The 18,701-nt window shown below is 52.8% G+C and overlaps 8 protein-coding genes across 8 annotated transcripts; 3 read left to right on the top strand and 5 right to left on the bottom strand.

Moving 5' to 3' along the window:
* Positions 1 to 476: 476 nt before the first annotated feature.
* On the bottom strand, positions 477 to 4,843 carry N7474_005415 (Sulfate adenylyltransferase; the record flags this gene model as incomplete). Its single annotated transcript, XM_057196830.1, has 6 exons — positions 477 to 2,355; positions 2,711 to 3,908; positions 3,965 to 4,110; positions 4,334 to 4,516; positions 4,588 to 4,615; positions 4,675 to 4,843. 6 exons carry the CDS (start codon positions 4,841 to 4,843, stop codon positions 477 to 479), a joined length of 3,603 nt encoding a protein of 1,200 aa, XP_057054226.1.
* An 840-nt stretch (positions 4,844 to 5,683) lies between these two features.
* On the bottom strand, positions 5,684 to 8,259 carry N7474_005414 (uncharacterized protein; the record flags this gene model as incomplete). Its single annotated transcript, XM_057196829.1, has 2 exons — positions 5,684 to 6,798; positions 6,855 to 8,259. The coding sequence occupies 2 exons, from the start codon at positions 8,257 to 8,259 to the stop codon at positions 5,684 to 5,686; spliced, it is 2,520 nt and encodes an 839-aa protein (XP_057054225.1).
* N7474_005413 (uncharacterized protein) lies at positions 8,201 to 10,618 on the top strand (the record flags this gene model as incomplete). Its single annotated transcript, XM_057196828.1, has 2 exons — positions 8,201 to 8,312; positions 10,527 to 10,618. 2 exons carry the CDS (start codon positions 8,201 to 8,203, stop codon positions 10,616 to 10,618), a joined length of 204 nt encoding a protein of 67 aa, XP_057054224.1.
* A 381-nt stretch (positions 10,619 to 10,999) lies between these two features.
* N7474_005412 (uncharacterized protein) lies at positions 11,000 to 11,353 on the top strand (the record flags this gene model as incomplete). The annotated part of the gene is made up of 3 exons (XM_057196827.1): positions 11,000 to 11,059; positions 11,115 to 11,185; positions 11,245 to 11,353. The coding sequence occupies 3 exons, from the start codon at positions 11,000 to 11,002 to the stop codon at positions 11,351 to 11,353; spliced, it is 240 nt and encodes a 79-aa protein (XP_057054223.1).
* A 449-nt stretch (positions 11,354 to 11,802) lies between these two features.
* N7474_005411 (uncharacterized protein) lies at positions 11,803 to 12,678 on the bottom strand (the record flags this gene model as incomplete). The annotated part of the gene is made up of 3 exons (XM_057196826.1): positions 11,803 to 12,286; positions 12,345 to 12,442; positions 12,496 to 12,678. 3 exons carry the CDS (start codon positions 12,676 to 12,678, stop codon positions 11,803 to 11,805), a joined length of 765 nt encoding a protein of 254 aa, XP_057054222.1.
* A 520-nt stretch (positions 12,679 to 13,198) lies between these two features.
* N7474_005410 (LYR motif-containing protein) lies at positions 13,199 to 13,716 on the top strand (the record flags this gene model as incomplete). The annotated part of the gene is made up of 4 exons (XM_057196825.1): positions 13,199 to 13,249; positions 13,320 to 13,547; positions 13,606 to 13,655; positions 13,707 to 13,716. 4 exons carry the CDS (start codon positions 13,199 to 13,201, stop codon positions 13,714 to 13,716), a joined length of 339 nt encoding a protein of 112 aa, XP_057054221.1.
* Positions 13,717 to 14,010: 294 nt separating this feature from the next.
* On the bottom strand, positions 14,011 to 14,844 carry N7474_005409 (uncharacterized protein; the record flags this gene model as incomplete). Its single annotated transcript, XM_057196824.1, has 2 exons — positions 14,011 to 14,503; positions 14,561 to 14,844. The coding sequence occupies 2 exons, from the start codon at positions 14,842 to 14,844 to the stop codon at positions 14,011 to 14,013; spliced, it is 777 nt and encodes a 258-aa protein (XP_057054220.1).
* Positions 14,845 to 16,959: 2,115 nt separating this feature from the next.
* Positions 16,960 to 18,024, bottom strand: N7474_005408 (alpha/beta fold hydrolase; the record flags this gene model as incomplete). Its single annotated transcript, XM_057196823.1, has 1 exon — positions 16,960 to 18,024. The coding sequence occupies one exon, from the start codon at positions 18,022 to 18,024 to the stop codon at positions 16,960 to 16,962; it is 1,065 nt and encodes a 354-aa protein (XP_057054219.1).
* Between the last annotated feature and the right edge of the window lie 677 nt (positions 18,025 to 18,701).

Raw genomic sequence — 18,701 nt, 5'->3', positions numbered from 1 at the left:
GTAGACTTGAAAATATATATAGATAATGGATGCCGAGATGTGGAAGTACGGACAAGCCTATATTATGACGAGAGAGCGGGGTTAACGTGTCTACACAGCATTATTAATGCGCTCGTGTTCCTACGTCTAAGCAAGCACTACCTCTAACTACCCAAGGCATGAGGAGTAAGACAGGACACGGCCGTTTTTCAGCAAAAGAACGCAGTGTTTCGCAGCTGTGGTCTGCCCAGGAATTATGTCGCAGTTGAGATGAAGGAATCAAATCAACACAAGTAAGCACTAGGGATTTACAAGTTATTGTTGGAGATCTGCATCGTTATTGTACAGTACAAAGTTATCATAACAATCTGCAGCGCGCCCCGGTGGATCGAACGGCCGGGGCGAGAGTATATGTACACAGGGTGCCGCTAACACCCGATACGGAGCCTGGACCCAACTGAGATCTATTGCCCGACTTTGCCAGCCTCGTGAGGGAATTACACAAATAGCGAGCTATTCGGGGCAAAGGCATCGAGATCCGACTCGCCTTCAAGCAGAGGAAACAGCCGTTTTATCCGGTCTTCTAGGAGGGTCTTCTCGGCCTCCCACCTCCTTCGCTCAAGAGACTTGGTCTGCACGCTCTTCTCGCCGCCGAACCATGCACCCTGGGCCTTGGCGATGCTTTCTTGTTCATCTTTCTTGGCGCGAGCAACCAGTGTTGACACCATAGTCTTCCAGTTTTCGAGACCGACCTTGAGACATTGCGCGCAGCGAGCGCGAGGGTCGCGGTCAGTCTCGGAGCTGCGTAGGGTTAGGATTGTTGACTCGGCCAGATCCACTGCGTCGCGAGTCCAGGCGAGACCGGTGTCCTGTGATGAGGAGGCGTAGAGGATCTCGCCAATGTAGGTCATCAATCCTGCTTCTTCACAGGCAGAGGCGGATGTGCGGAGGGGAGGGTCATCGCCAGATGGAGGGGCGGCTGGATAGTCCACGGGGACGAGCATGTTTTTGATGGAGTGGAAGAATGAGGCAAAGATGTCGTTTGATCTGTTAGAGAGAGGGGCGAGGACAGGCGACCGCGTAGATTCTGGCGAGAGAGGAAGACTCCGACGGGCCTTCAGGACGGATGTGAAGAGGGATAAAGCAGTTGGGAGATCGCCCTGGCGAGCATTGTGGACAGCGAGAGCCGTGGACACACGTAGTATGTTTTCAGATGGCAAGTCAGAGCCAGTGTTTTTGAGTACTCCCGTCTTGAGATCTACTACCTTGCTGGCATCACCAGGTAGTCCCTCGACAGCGATATCCAAGGCCCAGGCGTACATGTCTCCTGCAGTACGGCCCAGTCCCTTGTAATCAAGCCAGTCCGCATAAGCCAGTGCGGCCTCCAGTTTCTGTCCCGTATTAAATCCCCGTGTCGTCAAGATCTTCATATAAAATGTCTCCGGCGAAGGCGACGCGGCCTCACAGTTCTCTTCCTGCGGCACCTTCTTCTGCCCAGTAGGCATAGGCTTGGGGCGCGGGTTCGACGGCCCGACCACATACTCGGCCGGCGCAGAGATTTTCTGCTTGCGATCCGTCAACCAACCCTCCAGGTTCTCCGCAGCCTTTGCTGCGCCCAGAAGAGCCTGAAAGTACCCTCTCCGCCAGGGCTCACTTTTGGCCGAGATATCAAACCCAGTGCGACCGAGGCCCTCGACAAGGAACCCGCCCTCATCCTGTTCAACAATGCCCTTGCCTTCGCCCTCCACATTCTCCAATCGCTCCAGCAGCTCGCGCAAGAACCCGGTAACCATGGGCCAATTGGTCATCAGCTTGCCGATTTGTTCGGGGTGCTGGAATGCCTGTGCAGAGCGCAAACACCAGCGCGATTTCCAGGTCCATTCTGGAGGCGTAGGCCACTTGTGCTCGATTTCTTCCTGGTACATGCCAACCTTGATCACTTGGAACAGCACCAGGATGGCATAGAAGCTGAGGCCGATCTTGAGGCCGCGCGCCAGTCGGCGTTTGTAGTGGTTGCGGCTTTCGGTGGAGATGAGTCGGGCAAAGTGCTGGCGTAGGTGGATGGATAGAGGGGGGAGAGGGCGTGTCGGTGCTAGCGGCGAGAGGAAGGGAAGTTGAGGACGGCCTGGCACGGGGGAGAGGAGAAGAAGACGGGTGCGATTTGTGAATGGGCGCAGGTGAATATGTGGACCGGGGATCCGGGGGGATGCACCGGCCGAATGCGATGCGGTATTCGACCGATGGCGCTCCTTGGGGGTAGCATGGTGGGTGTGCGATGTCGTTGAGACGGTTGACCGAAACGGTGATGTTGAATTTGGATGGAGATCGTGCCTCACGTGATCAAGACCGCGATAGATACGGGGTACGAAACTCGCGCTTCATGCAACTCCTAGGTGTGTACGACAACCTACTCAATGAAATCTTCGATAGCAAAGGCCACTACGATCCGTTCCAACACTTTGCATCGATGGTCGCTCTGAACGGGCCACCATCCCGACTTGGTCCAGCGCAGTGAGACAAGGAGACCGTGCTTTGACTACAAGACAACTACGTTCAAAGTATACAATCTACAATTGCAAACCAGTCAATGGCCAACAAGTCTATTGCCAAGGATCTAATTCAGGGGAATCCAAAAAAGCCGCAGATTAAAAAAAACACATCCTAGTACACATCCATCTCGATCCGAAGATGGCCCCAATTCAAACAAAGTAACCGAATATTCCACATCTACTGAGCAATGCGCTCAAAGTAGCCGGCGCTCTCGAGCATGAGGATGATCTCGTGAACGATGCTGCGCACGGACTGGGTGGAGGGGTCGACGGTGAGCTCGACCTTCTGGGGGGTCTCGTAGGGGTCATCGACACCGGTGAAGCCCTTGATCTCGCCGCGGCGGGCGCTGGCGTAGATGCCGCGCTTGTCGGTGCGCTCGCAGTACTCGAGCGGGGTGGCGACGTGGACGAGGAAGAAGGTGCCGGCCTTCTCGACGGCATCGCGAGCGTACTTCCGCGAGTGCTCGTAGGGGGCGATCGGGGCGGCGATCACGGCGGCGCCGGAGCGGGTCAGCTCAGAGGCCACGAAGGCAATGCGCTGGATGTTGGTGTGGCGGTCCTCGCGGGTGAAGCCCAGCTCGGACGACAGCTCGTGGCGCACGGTATCACCCAGCAGCAGCGAGACGGAGCGGCCGCCTTGCTGGTTCAGAGTCACCTGCAGAGCGCGGGCGATGGCGTCCTTGCCCGAGTTCATGTAGCCCGTCAGGAAGATCGTGAAGCCCTGGGTGGCGCGCGGGGGGTTGGATTCGCGCAGGATCTTGACCACCTCCGGGTAGGAGAACCACTCGGGGATGTGGGCGCCGGAGCGCAGGCGGCGGCGGAGCTCGGTGCCAGAGATGTTGAGGGTCTTGACGCCCTGGGGAACCTGGTCGACGGGGCGGTACTCGTCGGTGTCGGGCAGGTAGGTGACCATCTGGAACTCGACGACCTCGATGCCCAGCTCGTCCTTGTACTTCTCGACGGCGTGCTGGGCGTCGTAGGGACCGTAGAAGTCCTTGCCCGCGGAGTTCGAACCGGGACCGGCGTGGTCACGACCGACGATGAAGTGGGTGGCACCGTGGTTCTTGCGGATGATGGCGTGCCAGATGGCCTCGCGGGGACCACCCATACGCATGGCCAGACCGAGCAGACCCAGGACGGCCATGCCGTTGGGGTAGCGGGGCAGCAGGGCCTCGTAGGCGCGCACACGGGTGAAGTGGTCAATGTCACCGGGCTTGGTGAGACCGACGACGGGGTGGATCAGGACGTTGGCCTGGCGAGAGCGGGCCGCGCGCACAGTCAGCTCACGGTGAGCGCGGTGCATCGGGTTACGGGTCTGGAAAGCGACAACGCGGGACCAGCCCAGCTTGTCGAAGTGGATGCGCAGCTCCGCGGGGGTGTCTGTCGGGGTTCATTAGCGGGAGCCGAAAACAATTGGACCAGGAGAGGGCACATACAGCGCAGAGCGACATAGTCGTAGTGGTTCAGCTTGTTGACAGCCTCAATCTTACCACCAACGTAGAACTCGGAGACGGACTCGTTCAGGAACTTGATGGCGGGGTGCTCCGGGTCACCGCCGAAGACGAGCTGACCTTCCTTCTCCCTAAAATCAGGGGCAAAAATTCCGCGTCAGCCAGACCCACCAAAAGTAACACCGCAGCAAATACGAGAGAAACAACAGTGCGCCACCGAATACGCCTCAGGAGAGACAAGGTCGCATGGCATGTCGCAGGGGTTTGAAAGCAAAAGAAAAAAAGAGTAAAAGATCGACAGGTTCGCAAAAAAACTCCGCGGACGGGGTTAAAAAAAAAAAAATCTCAACTTACTTGTCCGGGCGGTAGATGTCGTCAATGGTCAGGATGGCCAGGTTGCGGTCGTCACGGAAGTCGCGCAGAGTGATGCGAGAGCCAGCCTTGAGCTTGCCCTCGTCGATGGTCTGCTGGCTGACGTCCAGGGTGATGGGCATGGAGAAGACATTGCCGTCGACGAGGCGGCAGTCCTGGCAGACGCTGTTGTGGGAGTCAGTTTCTTCTTCTTCATTCCAATGGCACCATCCTTCGTATCCTGTTGCGACACATACCGGTCATAGTCGGCCTGGTTCATGAAGCCTGGCGACTGAGTTAGTTTTTGTCGTTTTTGGAGTCGGCGATTCGTTCAATTGACTTACCCTCCAGCGGCGAGAAGCCACCGTTCATGATCAGCTCGAGATCGCACAGCTGGCGCTCGGTCAAGACCACCGCGGGGAGGGTCTCGGCCTCGGCGGCGAGCTGGTCCTGGCGGGGAGCATCGCGGGCAAGAAGGTCCTTAAGGACACCACCGTGAGGAGTGTTGGCCATTGCGATGGTGGTATATAGGGGAGCGACAAATGCTTTTGGGGAGAGGAAGTGGGATGGTAATGTACAACACGAGGGAGGGAAGAAAAAAGGACAGCAGAGCAGGAAAAGAGAAAAGTTTGGGTGGAGTGAATGAGTGCCGAGCCCTTCCTTATCAAGAACAAGGCTCCCCGGGCCATAACGACCGGCGCGGCAACAATCGTCGTCAACTGTGGACCGGGCGGAGTCTTGGCCGGCCAGCCATGGCCAGGGGGAGGCGAGAGAGGCCCCCCGTTTCACGCCTGTTCCAGGGTCGGCGAGACACGACGGTGGCGAGTGTTATGAGTTTCAGTCCCGGCCGTAGTTAACCTGAGGCCAGCGGACCGTACGGAGTAGTCCGACTACAACCCGACGCAACAAGACAGTCCCTCTTCCTCTCGTAACCGTATCCATTGAACGAACCAATGAAGCTAAAACCCGCCCGATTTTCAGGGGGCGGCATTATCCTTGACGACTCCTAATGATGTCAATCCAACTATACCTTATAGCCCCCAACTAGTGCTTGCCTACTTGACACCTTCACACCTCACACGCTTCTCGTTAATGATTCCCATCCTCCCACTGTCTCAACCCCCCCCTATTTCTCCTCTCCGCCACCAACCATGGTCCCCACGACCGTCTCAGCTGAGTCAGCAGCACGTCATCCCTCGTGGAGGTTGCGTGATTGGCAGTCCCAAACAGGGAAGGCGCCGTCTTGGCGCAGGGCCTGCACTGCGCGGCCAACCCTAACTTAAATTCTGCAGAAGACCAAGAATATGTAATAGTGTAGATCGATTACGGGTAGTTAGGTACAGACTACTGCTACTACTCCCCACTCCGGTGGATCGTCCGCTTGGAAAAGTCCAGCGAGAACGAATCCACCTCCAACGACCCCATTTGCCCCGTACTGGTCAGCGTCAGGTACGACTCGATGCGCGACTCCGCGCTCATGGCCGCGTCGAGTGAGCCCGTTCGCTGTAGGATGTAGAGGACGGATACCCGGGAGAATTCCACTACGACGGCGGGGACGACGGTTGAGGGATTGGACGACGACGAGTTGGCGGTTGGCGTAGCCGTCGGAAGGGTGGAGGTGCTGGTCGTTTGTGTAGCCTTTGCATCTTTGTCTTTCACTGCTTTGGGCGTTCCCTCGTCGTCGTACACGATCCCATTCATAGTTGCGACGGCACGCTCTTCCATGACCGCCGTAGGCTTCTCCGACAAGACAGAGGGCGAGGCAAACTCACTACTATCATCATCGTCCCCCGCCAGGAGGGATCGACGAGAGTTGCTGCTGTTGCTGCTGCCCGTATTGACCTGACTGAAAGAGACGAGCGCATTCTCCGTCTTGCACGAGACATTTTGTATGCTGAACAGCGCCATAATGGTGATCGGGTCGAGCTCGATCCCGAACTTGTCCTCGGACTGCTGGAACAGGCTCGGGAGCGCACTGCCCATCGTCGCGTTCCTCGTCATGGAGCTGTTGCTGACTTCCGCCGTGATGCAGCTGCCGTCGCCGTTGATCGTACACTGTGGCCCCGTGTACCCGTCTGAACAGACGCACGAGCATTCGTTCCCCGCGGAGACGCTGACCCCGCCATTGTGGCAGGGGACCCTCTGGGCGCAAGTGGGATGGTCGCTGGATGCCGCGTTCGGTACTGCGACGAGCATCACGGGGAGGACGATGGCGAGCACGACTAGGATGAGGACGATCATGCAAAAGAATATGAATAGCCACTTCGGCATCCCGCAGCACCGGGCCCGGCGACGATTGGAGTCGGGTCCGTCCTCGTTGGAGGACAGGGGTTCGATGTGTCGCAGATTCGAGCGTCCAAAGAAGACGGGCCATGATTGCCGGCCACTCTCGTCCGGGGTCGAAAGTCCAGGCGGAGGGAACGAGGCGAGAATATCCGACAGCGAGCCGGAGTTGCGGTACCGGTGCCCTGGAGACAGAGTTAGTTAGGATATGCTGATGACCTTCATAAGTAAGGCAACCCACCAAATGCTGGCTTGGCATCATCTCCATCTAGAAGATCAGCCCGACTGGCTGTTCGCCCACGGTCCAGGTTCGATGCTAGCTTGGTAGCGCGTCGGATCAGGTCCGTCAAGCTGGAAAGACTACCTCGGGCCTCTGCATTGCGCACAGCACCTATGTCCAAACGAGGGGGCTTGCGGCCGCCTGGTCGGTTGTCACTCATGGTCGGCGCAGCCATGGGAAGGTTCTCCTCTTTCTCATTGTAAACACTCTCGTCCTGCACAATCGGCGGCTTCTCCGGGTCGACACCTTTAGCTGAACCATCACTCGATGCCGTAGAAGCCGAGCGCTTGCGTTCAGGAGTCGGGGGGCGGAGTGTTGTTTGATCAGTAGCCACTCCTGCAGCGATAGCTCCCACAATGGCTCCAGCAGCGGCAGCAGTCTCATCTTGCTTCGTATTATCTGACTGCGTCTCGGCATTCGCGTCTGAAGTAGTGCCGGGCTTTTGGATAGTGCGCATCGTCGGTTTCCCTCTCTTCCCAAGACTTGCACTCCTTACCAGAGTCTCGCTATTATCATAATTGGGATTCGAATGGTTGTCAGAGTCGTAACCATCATCAGAGTCAGACTCAACGTCCAGGTAAGCGCCTAGAATCTCCGATTCAGCCAGTCCGGATCCCCAGCTGGACGGCATAGCCCGGCTCGAGGCAAGGGAACCTAGAGTGTTACGGGGATTGGAATTCTCCTCTGGGATTGGGGACACGGATGATCGACGGGCGCGCTGCCCCCGGCGAGCGTTCGGTGGAGGAACAAGGCCGGCGGTCCGTCGGCGAGGATCATATTGAGGCTCTGGGGGTGGTGGCGGGAAGGGAGGGACATCCGGCACGGATGGTGTGGATGAGCAACCAGAGCGTCTGAATAGTTCGTCTGTCGTGATCGAGCCGCCAGCAGTCGTACTTTCGGTGCTCGAAGGGCTGGCAGGCATGTCGTCACTTGTCTGTAGGCGAGACGGTGGCTGATTTGGACGAGGGTGTGAAAAGGACTGGGTTGGTCTTGTACCATTATCCTGGCTGCTTCTCACGGAATAGACTGACGGTGAAGGAACCTGAGAGGGAACTTCGCTTGGATGCGGTGGACGCTGCGGCGGAGGGCCATGGGGTGGAGGACCACGCGGGGTCATGTATCTGGGATGGTGATTCGGCGGGTATGGCTGCTGGCTAGAGTCACGGAGAGGCCATTTCATCTGCTGATTGACATTCCGAATTAGGATTGGAGGCGGTTTCGGGACAGGCGGCGATGATCTTTCTGGGCGTACGCCGGCCTCCAGCAGCTGCCTTGCTCTCTTGACGGACCCGGCCCCTTTCCTATCGATGGCTGGAGAACCGGAGGAAGGGGACCCGGTGCCATCTGTTGGATTAGAAGGAGCCATCTATACACTTGTCAAAACGACAATCTTCGAAGTTCTGAAGGAGGTCTTCGTATGTTTTCGATGTAGGCTTCACTGTCGCATAGAATCGATTTTGAGCCGTGATGGGAATAAAAGGAAATCACTGTCCTTAGACAGTATCGAAGCAATACTCAAATGTTCAACTCTGTGGGTCGAATAGCAATGAAGTCGAGAAAGATAAGGAGAGGAATCTTGCCGTGTTGGCGGAGTGGAATGGCGAAGAGGTGAAATAGAAACAAAGAAGCTTAGAACCACTGGTTTGAGCTATTTGCGACAATGATCACGAATGAATGGAAGGGCATTCAATGCCGGGGTGAATGACTAGAATCGCGCGATGAGCACATCTCCAGGCGATTGGACAATGAGTTGTGTCTGGCGGCAACAGGCAGGCTTACCACAAGTCAACAATGTCCGTGTCGGAGATTGAAAGAGAGCGAATAGTCGAAACAGCGGTATCAAACCGGTGATGTTTCAAAGAAAATCAGACTGGAAACTTTGTTAGAGGGGAACAACAACATATTCCAAACAGGACTAGGTGGAGACAGAATGAGCGTATAGAGTCAGTCACTTACACAACACACGCGACAAGGAAAGGAAAAGAGCCTCAAGCTCTTGAAGCAAGAAAGAGAGTCCGTCCGACAACGAAGAAAGTGAAGAAGAGAAGAAAGAAAAACGGGTCGACGGCGTTATCTCACCCGACAATAATAATGAGCCTTCCAGGGCACAGTCAGACAGAAAGTAATCCTAGCCGGCCCGCCGGGATGGAACACAAGGGCGAGAATAGATTAAATCTTCATTCCGTGTCCGAAGCGTGGTGGAAGCTAAATAAAGAGGTGGAGAAATCCTCTGCCCAGGGGGTGCGGATGTGTAGCATGCCAAATAATTAATCTAGCGGCCTTTTGGCAATAAGTAGGCCGACATATCCTCCTCGTTCTCCGTCTCCGCAGCTGATCGTGCTCCTTGGCCATGACCGATCACTCAGTGGACTGTTGATCCTTGTCAGTAAACATTGGTCCGATCTCTTGAGAACGAGGTGGTCTGTTAGCCACTAGCATCACACCAACTGAACTTGAGACCCTAGACAAAAGAGTAGCGTCCAAGCGCCAATGCCATTGGCTGATCTCGAGGCTGCTGTGCCAGTGGGGTGTGTTCCAGGAGTCGGTCTCGGACGCTACGTCTCACAATCAGCCAGGGTGGGCTCGCGTAAGTGATGGCGGCAACCAATGCGACGCCACCATTCCATGCGGGAAGAGATTCAGATGCGGAATTTGCACGGTTGAGGCTGTGCTTGCAGCAGCGTAGTCTCCGGGATTACATTATTCCCAAATTCCCAGATCATAATGCATAATCTGGCAATTAGCAATTGACGATGATGGGTGTTATTATTATTGTTGTGGTGAGGTGAGTGGGGTAGCCGTTAACCCGGCTAAAGAAGGCCGGCCCGTCGGGGATTTTGTTCAACGGGGCAAGTGCATGCTGTGGTCTGGATTCAACTGAAACAGACTAACGGACATCTAACATCTCCCCGGTACCTACATAGACGGCCCACTTAGGCATTATAGTAGTTACGATAGATGTTATTTTTTTCAAAGCGACGATGTAGACACGACTGACAAATAACATCATCGCTAGAGGATTGATATATATATTAGTCCCCATCCTGCTATACGCGAACTCATCTCCACCGTTCACTCACTCCACCAAAATAGCCGCACGATGAGAGTGAGATGGCCCACGTGGACTTTGCTTCTAACGGCCCCAAGTTGCTAGAGATAAGGCGGGCTATTCTTATCAACCGAGTAGCAGAGTCGTCTCTTTGTATAGGGAGTTTGAGCTGCCGCAGGAGCCGGGCGAGATCCGGAGGCTTATGTGGTGGAACTAGCGGGATGCTAGATCTATAATGGAATAGTATTTGATCACAATTAATCAGTTCACTAGTTGTTCCTGAATTCCCCTGCTCGCCCATGCGCAAACCATCTGCACCTTCTGGCATCATTGCAATGCCGACGCCAAAACGTACGTGAACGTGTGAGGACCGCAGCATACACTTGCCAAGGGTTGACTAAACAAGGACCAAGCCGGACAAGAAGTCCGGCTAATAAGGCAAGGTGCTGTAGTAGACGCGAAGAAACTTCACGAGCAAGATCCAGAATTCGAACATGTTGTCAGCATACGAAAAGAGTTGCTTGATGAACACTATCCCGACTGTCTCAAATCACAGAAATCGCTTCCAGAGGCATAAAAAACAGACGGTCACGTCGACTCCGCGGACAAGCTGTTCAAGAATATCAGCGAGATTAAGAGCAAGGCTTCATTGGACAAACAAGTTCAATATCGATGAGCAGCTGGCTCAAGGTGCTTGCGTGAGCTGCTTCTTAAATAGATGCCAGGGAATGTGCTCGTTCGGTATGTATATTGAAGCCTGTGTCTACTTCTTGTATAGCAACAATGTAGACAAACTAGCCAATAAGAACGGCACTAAGCGCGTTTTATCCTTAAACATGCTCAGAAGGTCAATGACAATAACAGTACGACATCAATGAAAATTTTTGTTTGTCTGCACTATATATAATCTTTGTTTTTACTGAAGGTCCCTTCTTATTTAAAGCTTCTACCCCTCTCCTTCCACTTTTCTTCCCCATTCCTCTTCTCTGCTTTCTTCTCCACCTTCCCAAACCTACCTTTAGCAAAATTCACATCGTCACCAACAAACTCAAACACCATGCCTCAGGACAACTTCGGTAACTCTTACACCTACAAGAACTCTGGCACCAATGGCGAGGTAAGTGCCACATTACATCTCCCACCGTCAAAGGAAAATCGGCTCATCCTGGAAGGGCAACCACTACTGCACTCGGGACTTCGGCCCCAATGTGTCGAACCCAAACTCGTACCACTACTCCAACTCGTGAGTCTCCTTGTGGTTGCTACTTTACTAGGAAGACCGCGCTAACAAGACTTGACCAGGGATGGATCGTACTACTATTCCAACCCAGACGGGAGCACGTACCACAACAACGGCAAGGGCGAATCTACTTACACTCCTCCTGCCTCCAATCCTGCCCCCAAGAAATGAGTGGCACGAGTTGTCGACTCGCTAGGACGAGTCGATGTGGAAAGGACAGGCGTTTTAGAGACGGGTTGGGCTCACTGGGAATGGGAATCGAGGTGTATTCAGGGTAAATTTTCATGGAAATGAACTTTTGGACTTGACATCCATCCGTATCCTAGAACCCTTCTATGTGTAATGACTTGGACAGCTCACATCTCAGATGCTATAATCAAGTCCATCGATATCCTTAGCCAAAAGAATATTAAGCTCAAGAAAAGATGAGGTTGTCAGCTGCAAAAGCAGGATTCGATTTATGAACAAGCAAAAGCTCTGGTTACTTATGTCTCCCACAGCCACGAATATATGGGTTGATGGTGAGCAACGGGATGAGCGCTCAGGTGGCTCAGTGCGGCTCAGAACGTCATCTATATTATATAGCCAGAATTCACAGCTGATGCCATGTATAGTCTATGCTAACTGTGGTCCTCGACTCCCAGCTTTTTCCGTAACTGGCTAATCTCGTCCTCCACAGCGCGCATCTCGACAACTACCGCCGCCAGCCCTGGCACCTGGGTCTCCACGGCACCCGTGAATGATGTCTGCGCATTGCGAAGAGACAACGGGGTCAAAATCCCATACCAATGGATGGGATCTGAGGAACGAAATTTCTTGCGGGCAGACTTGGGAGCTGGCACCGCTGTTTCAGAGTTCGACGAGTGTTCATCTTCTGTGCTCGAAGCTGTGGCCGTGTCGGGGTGCGAGGATGATGCATCTTCAGACTCTTCGGCAGCGACTGAATCGGCTTTCTTCTCTTTTGTTGATGATTCCGGCGGAGGGCTGGGTGCACCCTCCAGGGAGAAATTGTAGTTCAACTCGGAGCAATTCCAGCTGTCTGGCGAGTCTTGCGTCGAGTCTTCTTTAGACTCTGCTTCGGTATGTTTTCCCATTCGCACAGCTCTATCATTCCGGACAGGTTAGACCAACTCAACTCCAAATCTTGTTGGGAACTGCGTACATCTTTCGCGTCGCCTTCATCCGCTCATCGTAATAGTCTGCGCCATACCGCCGACCGGGGGGACAAGTGTAGTTTGCATGGGCGAGAGCAAGGAAGCCCTACTCCGTTGACATCAGCATTGTACTTTCATTCAGAATTGACCGGGTCCTACTGAGGACAATTGTTTGGCAAGGCCCGACTGTAGCTCCTGCTGTCGATCCAACAGATGCAAGTATTTCTCGAGCAGGGTGTCGAGGGATTGCAGGAGCTCTGAAGAGGCAGTCTCGGGCTTCTGCGATTCATTTGGAGACTCCGAGGCCGACCGTGAGGCTGGCGGCGTAGGGATCTGGGCCATTTTGTTGTGATGTGTTGTGTTGTGTTGAGGTGAGGTGAATAACTAATCGCCCGGAGAGCAGCTCGGCGCCGGTAACTCCGCCCAAGAATTTCCCGCGCCCTTTCCCTTTGATCTTCCTGCACACTCCCCCACAACTCGCCAGATCGAAGATTGCGCTGCGACCTGCCTCTTTCCCCCCCTTCTCAGTGTGTCGGATACAACTTGGCACTTTTCCTCCAACTTTCGCCTGGTTGAGAGTCGAATCCCCTCGTTTGCCACCTCCGTCGACGCCTATACTGCCCACCGCCGCGCAACCACCGCTCGCAGGACTAGCTGTTGCTTCATACCCGGAAGATTGCAAGACTCGGTTCTGCTGTCTATCTGTGATTTCCGCCGCGGCCTGCTGCAAGAGCGTCGTCAGTGCTCTTGAGTCACCCAGACCAGACTGAGAACCCGGGCTCGACCACTACGCTTCGCCGTTCGTCATTCGCATCCATCTCTGATCGTCCCGAGTTCGTCTTCATATACCGCGACAACCATCATGTCTGTGGCGGCCTCGCACCCGAACACCGCCTTTCAAGTGCGGTCTTTGGTATGTCCCATGATCTTCCGTGGCTCTCCGTTGAGACTATCGCAGTATACTGATTGTTCCCTTTGTACAGTTCCGTTCGCTTCTCCGCCAGTCATCGGGGTTCTCAAATTACAACTTCCGCGAGTACGCCCGCCGGAGGACGATTGACGGGTTCCGTGAACACCAGAAGGAGACGGAGGAGCGCCGGATACAGGAGCTGATCCAGGACGGGTTGCAGAACCTGCGCTTGATGAAGAGACAGACGATCATCAGTCAGTTCTATCAGTTGGATAAGTTGGTAGTGGAAGGCCAGAAGACAGTAAGTTCTTTGCCGTAACCTATGATCATTGGTTTGAGACTTACCAGTTTTTCTACAGGGCGAGGAAACAGGTAATAAGGGGGATATCGTGCGCCAGAAGGATACGGGGTAAGTTCTTTATCTTTCGACATCACTCTCAGACATTAACTTGTTTTGCAGCTGGGATTGATTCGGAACGAGAGATGGATATCACTAGTTCTTCACCATTGATTTGATCCTCCTTCTGTACTTATACTGCGTCCGCATCCGAATACACTGCCACTCTACTCTACCCCGTACCACAATAGTTGATTTTGAATTGAATAGGAATGTACTTATCGCTGAATTACTCCCCATTATCAGAAGCCAATATCTTCATTTGGTGAGATTGACTACGGAATGCTCTCGAATTTTATAGTGAGAAGCCTTCTTTGAATCATGTTGCCAGTATGATTTGACCATGGTTCTCATCTCAGGAGACACCTTATCTGACGAGAGCATACTCTTCATTGTAATCTGTGCGTTTTCGCACAGACAGAGTAATACCAGTTCCCAGGCAGATGACACAGATCGCAATCTCCTCCAAGACAGCCATGACCAACATGATGGTGGGACTTCCTGTGAACATGTTGAAGTCGGGGCTATGAGAGAAGACTGCAAGAAGCGAGTAGAGAATGCGAACAAGCAGCAACGGAACTGACAACCCAACAGCGAAAACCAGTCTGCGCTCGCCATCCTCGATAGAACCGAAGCGCGATGCGACCCCGAAAAGCAAGAAGGCCAAGCCAGCCCAAGTGACCAAAAATATAACCACGCCAGCTTTGGTCAGGGTACTAATTGAGCTCTCTTGTCCCAAATTGGTATTTTGAACCTGGCCGACAATGGACAAAATCACCGCGACCAAAGTGGCGAGACCGAGCCATTTGAACAGGCGCTGATTGATTTCTTGGCCAGGCGGTTGTTTTATCGATCCATTGCTGTGTAATCTTTTTTAGTTTTGCGATTTTGTGGCAATATGGGGTAGATTTTCTTACGCTCGAGATAGCAGACCGATGCAGGAGATCGTCAATGGGGATAATCCAATTGAGCTGCATACTGCCCATGCCACGTAGAGGTCTTTCGAAGACGGATAGCCAAGGGTTGCCAGATAGCAACATGATCCTACCACGCGGACCAGCGAGAAAATGACCAACGTGATCCAGCCGGCGCTTCTTTGGAATCCATGCCTGTATGCTACCCATAGAGCAATAATCAAGGTAGGAATATACACAATAACCTCCAAGACGGAGATGCCGTGTCGATAATCCAGTCCAACCATAGTTGCTCTAATAGAAAGAAACGGCGTAAGGACCCGGTAAGTGTTGGAGAGACTGCCTGTTCAGTATCCTTGTTAAAAGAATTTCTGGATCGTGAGGATGTTTATATTCTTCCATCTACAGGAGCTTTTTGCCTCAGCCTCCATACATCTCATAGATGGAGTTAGCATGGGCCAATCACCAGCCTCCATTTTACTAGTGTCGCGGTGGATTCCCCAAATGGTTAAGCGCAAGTTAGGCAACTATGTATGGACAGACATAGATATCGAGTTTTTTTTTTGTTCCCTGCTTCACTCTTACTAGTACTATCTATTTTATCCCCTTTTCAGGTCTTCGTTGTTCATGGTCTACCGTGGCAAGCCCAGTGCAGGATGTGATGCCTGCCGTACCAGAAAAATCAAGTGCGATCAAGCTCGACCGACCTGCTCACAATGCTGGGCGGCCACTCGGACTTGCCCAGGATACCGCGATCAGCTCTCATTACTATTTCGAAATGAAACGGCCACTGTGATCCGGAAAGTGAAAGGAGCCGGTCTAGGATCGTGTGAGAGCTCTACCGAATCGTACACTGAGCACTCTGTGGAGAATCGGCACAAGGGAGCGACGCGAGGTAACTCTCGCCCTGAGGTCAATGATTGCATGCGCAGTGATCAATGGTCTTACGAATACCAACCACCAATCTTCGAGTTCGCTACCGACCGTATCTTTCAGGCCAGATGCTTTTTCTTCAATACCTATTCTGGGTTGACTATCTCTAAATTGCCGAGAGAATATTATGCCTCTGGAAGCTTGCCAGGGACGTCTTTGGGCATGAAGGCCTTGATGGCAAGTATTGAATCAGTAGGATTGGCAAACCTGGGGAACCTGTATGGCTCACCGGGCCTTCTCCAGTCTGCGAGAAATAAGTGTAGTCTGGCCTTGAACCAGATCAGTGCAGCCCTTGGTGATCCTATACATGCAACACAAGATACAACACTCGCTGCTATTATCTGCCTCTCATTCTACGAAGTAAGTTTCAGTTCCCGTTTCTGAGAGCACGAAGCTCATTTGGCGCAGCTCATCACCTTCGAAAGACCGAAACCTCTTGAAGCTTGGTCCATACACACAAAAGGAGCAGTCGCCCTACTTGCAACTCGGGGAAAAGACCAGTTTCAACGCAAAGATGGTTTGCGTCTGTTTAATGCAGTGAGAAATGAAGTGGTAAGGGAAATACACTCAATCTCTGCCATCAGGAGTTAACTTTCTCCAGCTTATTGATTGCCTTCAAAGGGAAGAAGGATTCCCAGAAATCATGACACACCTGCCTTGTCCCATTGCTGCAACAATTGAAACAGATCTCCTCAGTATGCATATGAATCGGCTAATAGCAGTGACCGCCAAGTTATGCAACCTACAGGCGGCTACTAGGCAAGCATACCCCCAAGAAGCTACCTGCATACTATCGATTGCTAAAGCAATCGACTCCGAGCTGGTGGAATTTGCCAGCATACTTCTCACCAGCTTTCCTTACAAGTCTGTAAAATGGACTGAAACCCATCCAAATAACACGTTGGAGAGCTTTCATATCGCCCATTTTGACCGAAGATTTCACGTCTACACATCAACCGAAGCTTGCGATGTTTGGAACAATTATCGATGCGCCCGCATTATCGTCAACAGACTTATCGTCATGCAGCTGCATCGTTTGGAGCGAAGGTCTCAGGATCCCTCCAGTCACAGCAACTTCAACGACCAACTTCCTGGAATTGAATCTTTGCTGAAACATCTTGCGGTCGAGATCTGCTCATCGGTCCCTTTCAAGCTTGGCATTACTGGGAAAAGAAAGAACGGTCTTCCGCGTCCTGAAACGATCAAACCAGCTGCCGGGTTCACGTTAATTTTTCCGCTGTATCTCGCTGCGGCGGTAGACGGATACCCAGGCCCTACATGTCTTTGGGTCATGACATGTTTGAATTTCTTCGGGCGGTTAATGGGTATCAATGCAGGTCTAACGCTTCTAGACTTCTTGCCAATGCAGAAAGGCATGATGAGCCAGCTTACTAGGAGTTGATAACATCTGCTCTTAGAAAAAAAAAACCGATTGTATGTGTAGATTTTGTAGATGTAGACAACCATGACTACCAGTCAGACTTGTTCTTAGTATATCCACTGTCCCAGAATCCAGGCCACTCACTCGGCAGCGCTTCTAATATGAATCTAAACAGGGCAGCATTGACTTCCCTGGGCTTCTCAAACTGCACAAAATGCGCCGCCTCAATAGTAACCTCTGTCAAGTTCGAACAAACTTCTCTCATGGGCTCAATGAGCCGCGAAGTCTTTGTATCACACACCAAATCCCAGAGGGCGTGGATAAACAGTACCGGCTGCCTCAGCCTTCTCTCCCGATTTCCATTATATTCCGCATTTCGTTTATGGTGCAAGTAGTAAGCAGAACCTGTCCAAAGCCCAGTTCGCTGCATATCCTTGCTGAACGAGTCGAAAACATCGGCTGGAAGCATTGGAGGCCCTGTCACGTCTTCACTCGGTGGCTTCGGAAGGCCACCCATCCACCCATTCTTGCGCACCGTGGACATCATGACGGGGGCAGAGCGGTTTGGCGGCGAGGCTGGCCGTTGCATGATGGCTTTGCAGAATCCAGCAACATCACTGTCAAACCATTCGATGGCCTTTTCAAAATCCTCCTCGTACATTTTCATATAATCCCACTGCCCAACCTCATATTCATCCGCCGGGTAAGTTTCACGATTCACCGACGGAAGGAAACCGCCCCAGCCAAGCTCGATGGTCGAGTATGGCACACAAATACTCACCAGGGCTTTGACAGCTTCGGGGTATTGAATCGCGACCGAGGAATTCACCGCAGAGCCCCAGTCATGACCGACCCAGATAGCTGCCTTGCGACCAGTGTCAGCCAGCAAGGCCATCATGCCCTCCACCAGAGCTTCCTGGCAGTAATCATCCACAACCCGACGAGCGGTCGACTGACCATAGCCAGGCATATCAGGGGCGATGGCTCTGAAGCCCACGGCGGCAAAGGCATCAAGCTGGGCTTTCCAGGTGATGGCAGTGGCCGGCCATCCGTGAATAAAGAGGATCAGAGGGCCATTGACTGGACCAGCCGCCAGGTAGTGGATTTTCTTGTTGCCAGCGTAGAGGACTTCGTGGTCTGTGATGGTAGCCATGATGGCCGTTGCAATCAGGATTGTTGATACTCGATGTAACAACCTGGAAGAGTGATTCTCGCTGCTTTTTGTTTTTCGCGAGTGAGGGGCAAGTCGGGCGAGGCTGAGACGCGCGGTCCTAGAAGGATCAATGGGGAGCCAACGTTCGTTACAAACCAACCGGAAGCTCTAGATTTTGAACATGATTCGAAATGAGCCTGCCCAGGTGGGGAGGCATAAGTCGACTAAAATCTGACCTGCGTTTGGTGGACGGTGATGCTCTTGCGCTAGAGCAAGAGAGGAAGAGGTGATGGAATGTTTATTGCCCATGTATAATCCATCTGCGGATGAACTGACAGTGTTCTAATCCTAGTAGTCCAATAGATAATTGACGTCAAGGGGACTTCAACATCATACTCTCTTCCGTTTGATCAAAAAGACTAACAGTCGGTTCTTCATATAGAATCATTGCACAATTCTTCCATACTAGTATGTAACTGGCAGTAGATCGCATGCTCAGGAGCATCTATACACGTGCATAGTATGTGCTGACATCTGGAAAAATTGATAAATCTACCAGATCTCAATAGTTAATGTCGGGACGATAACTTAGTGACTTGTAAATAGGGAAAGTGGACCACGTATCACGTGACGCATCCACTTCCCCCGAAACGCGACTCTCTCTTTCACTTGTCCGA

This window comes from Penicillium riverlandense, assembly GCF_028828495.1.
Source record: "Penicillium riverlandense strain IBT 135883 chromosome Unknown utg000003l_segment0_segment0, whole genome shotgun sequence".
NCBI lineage: Eukaryota > Fungi > Ascomycota > Eurotiomycetes > Eurotiales > Aspergillaceae > Penicillium > Penicillium riverlandense.
Note: the sequence above shows the minus strand (reverse complement) of the source record. Positions and strands in the feature narration are given on the sequence as shown.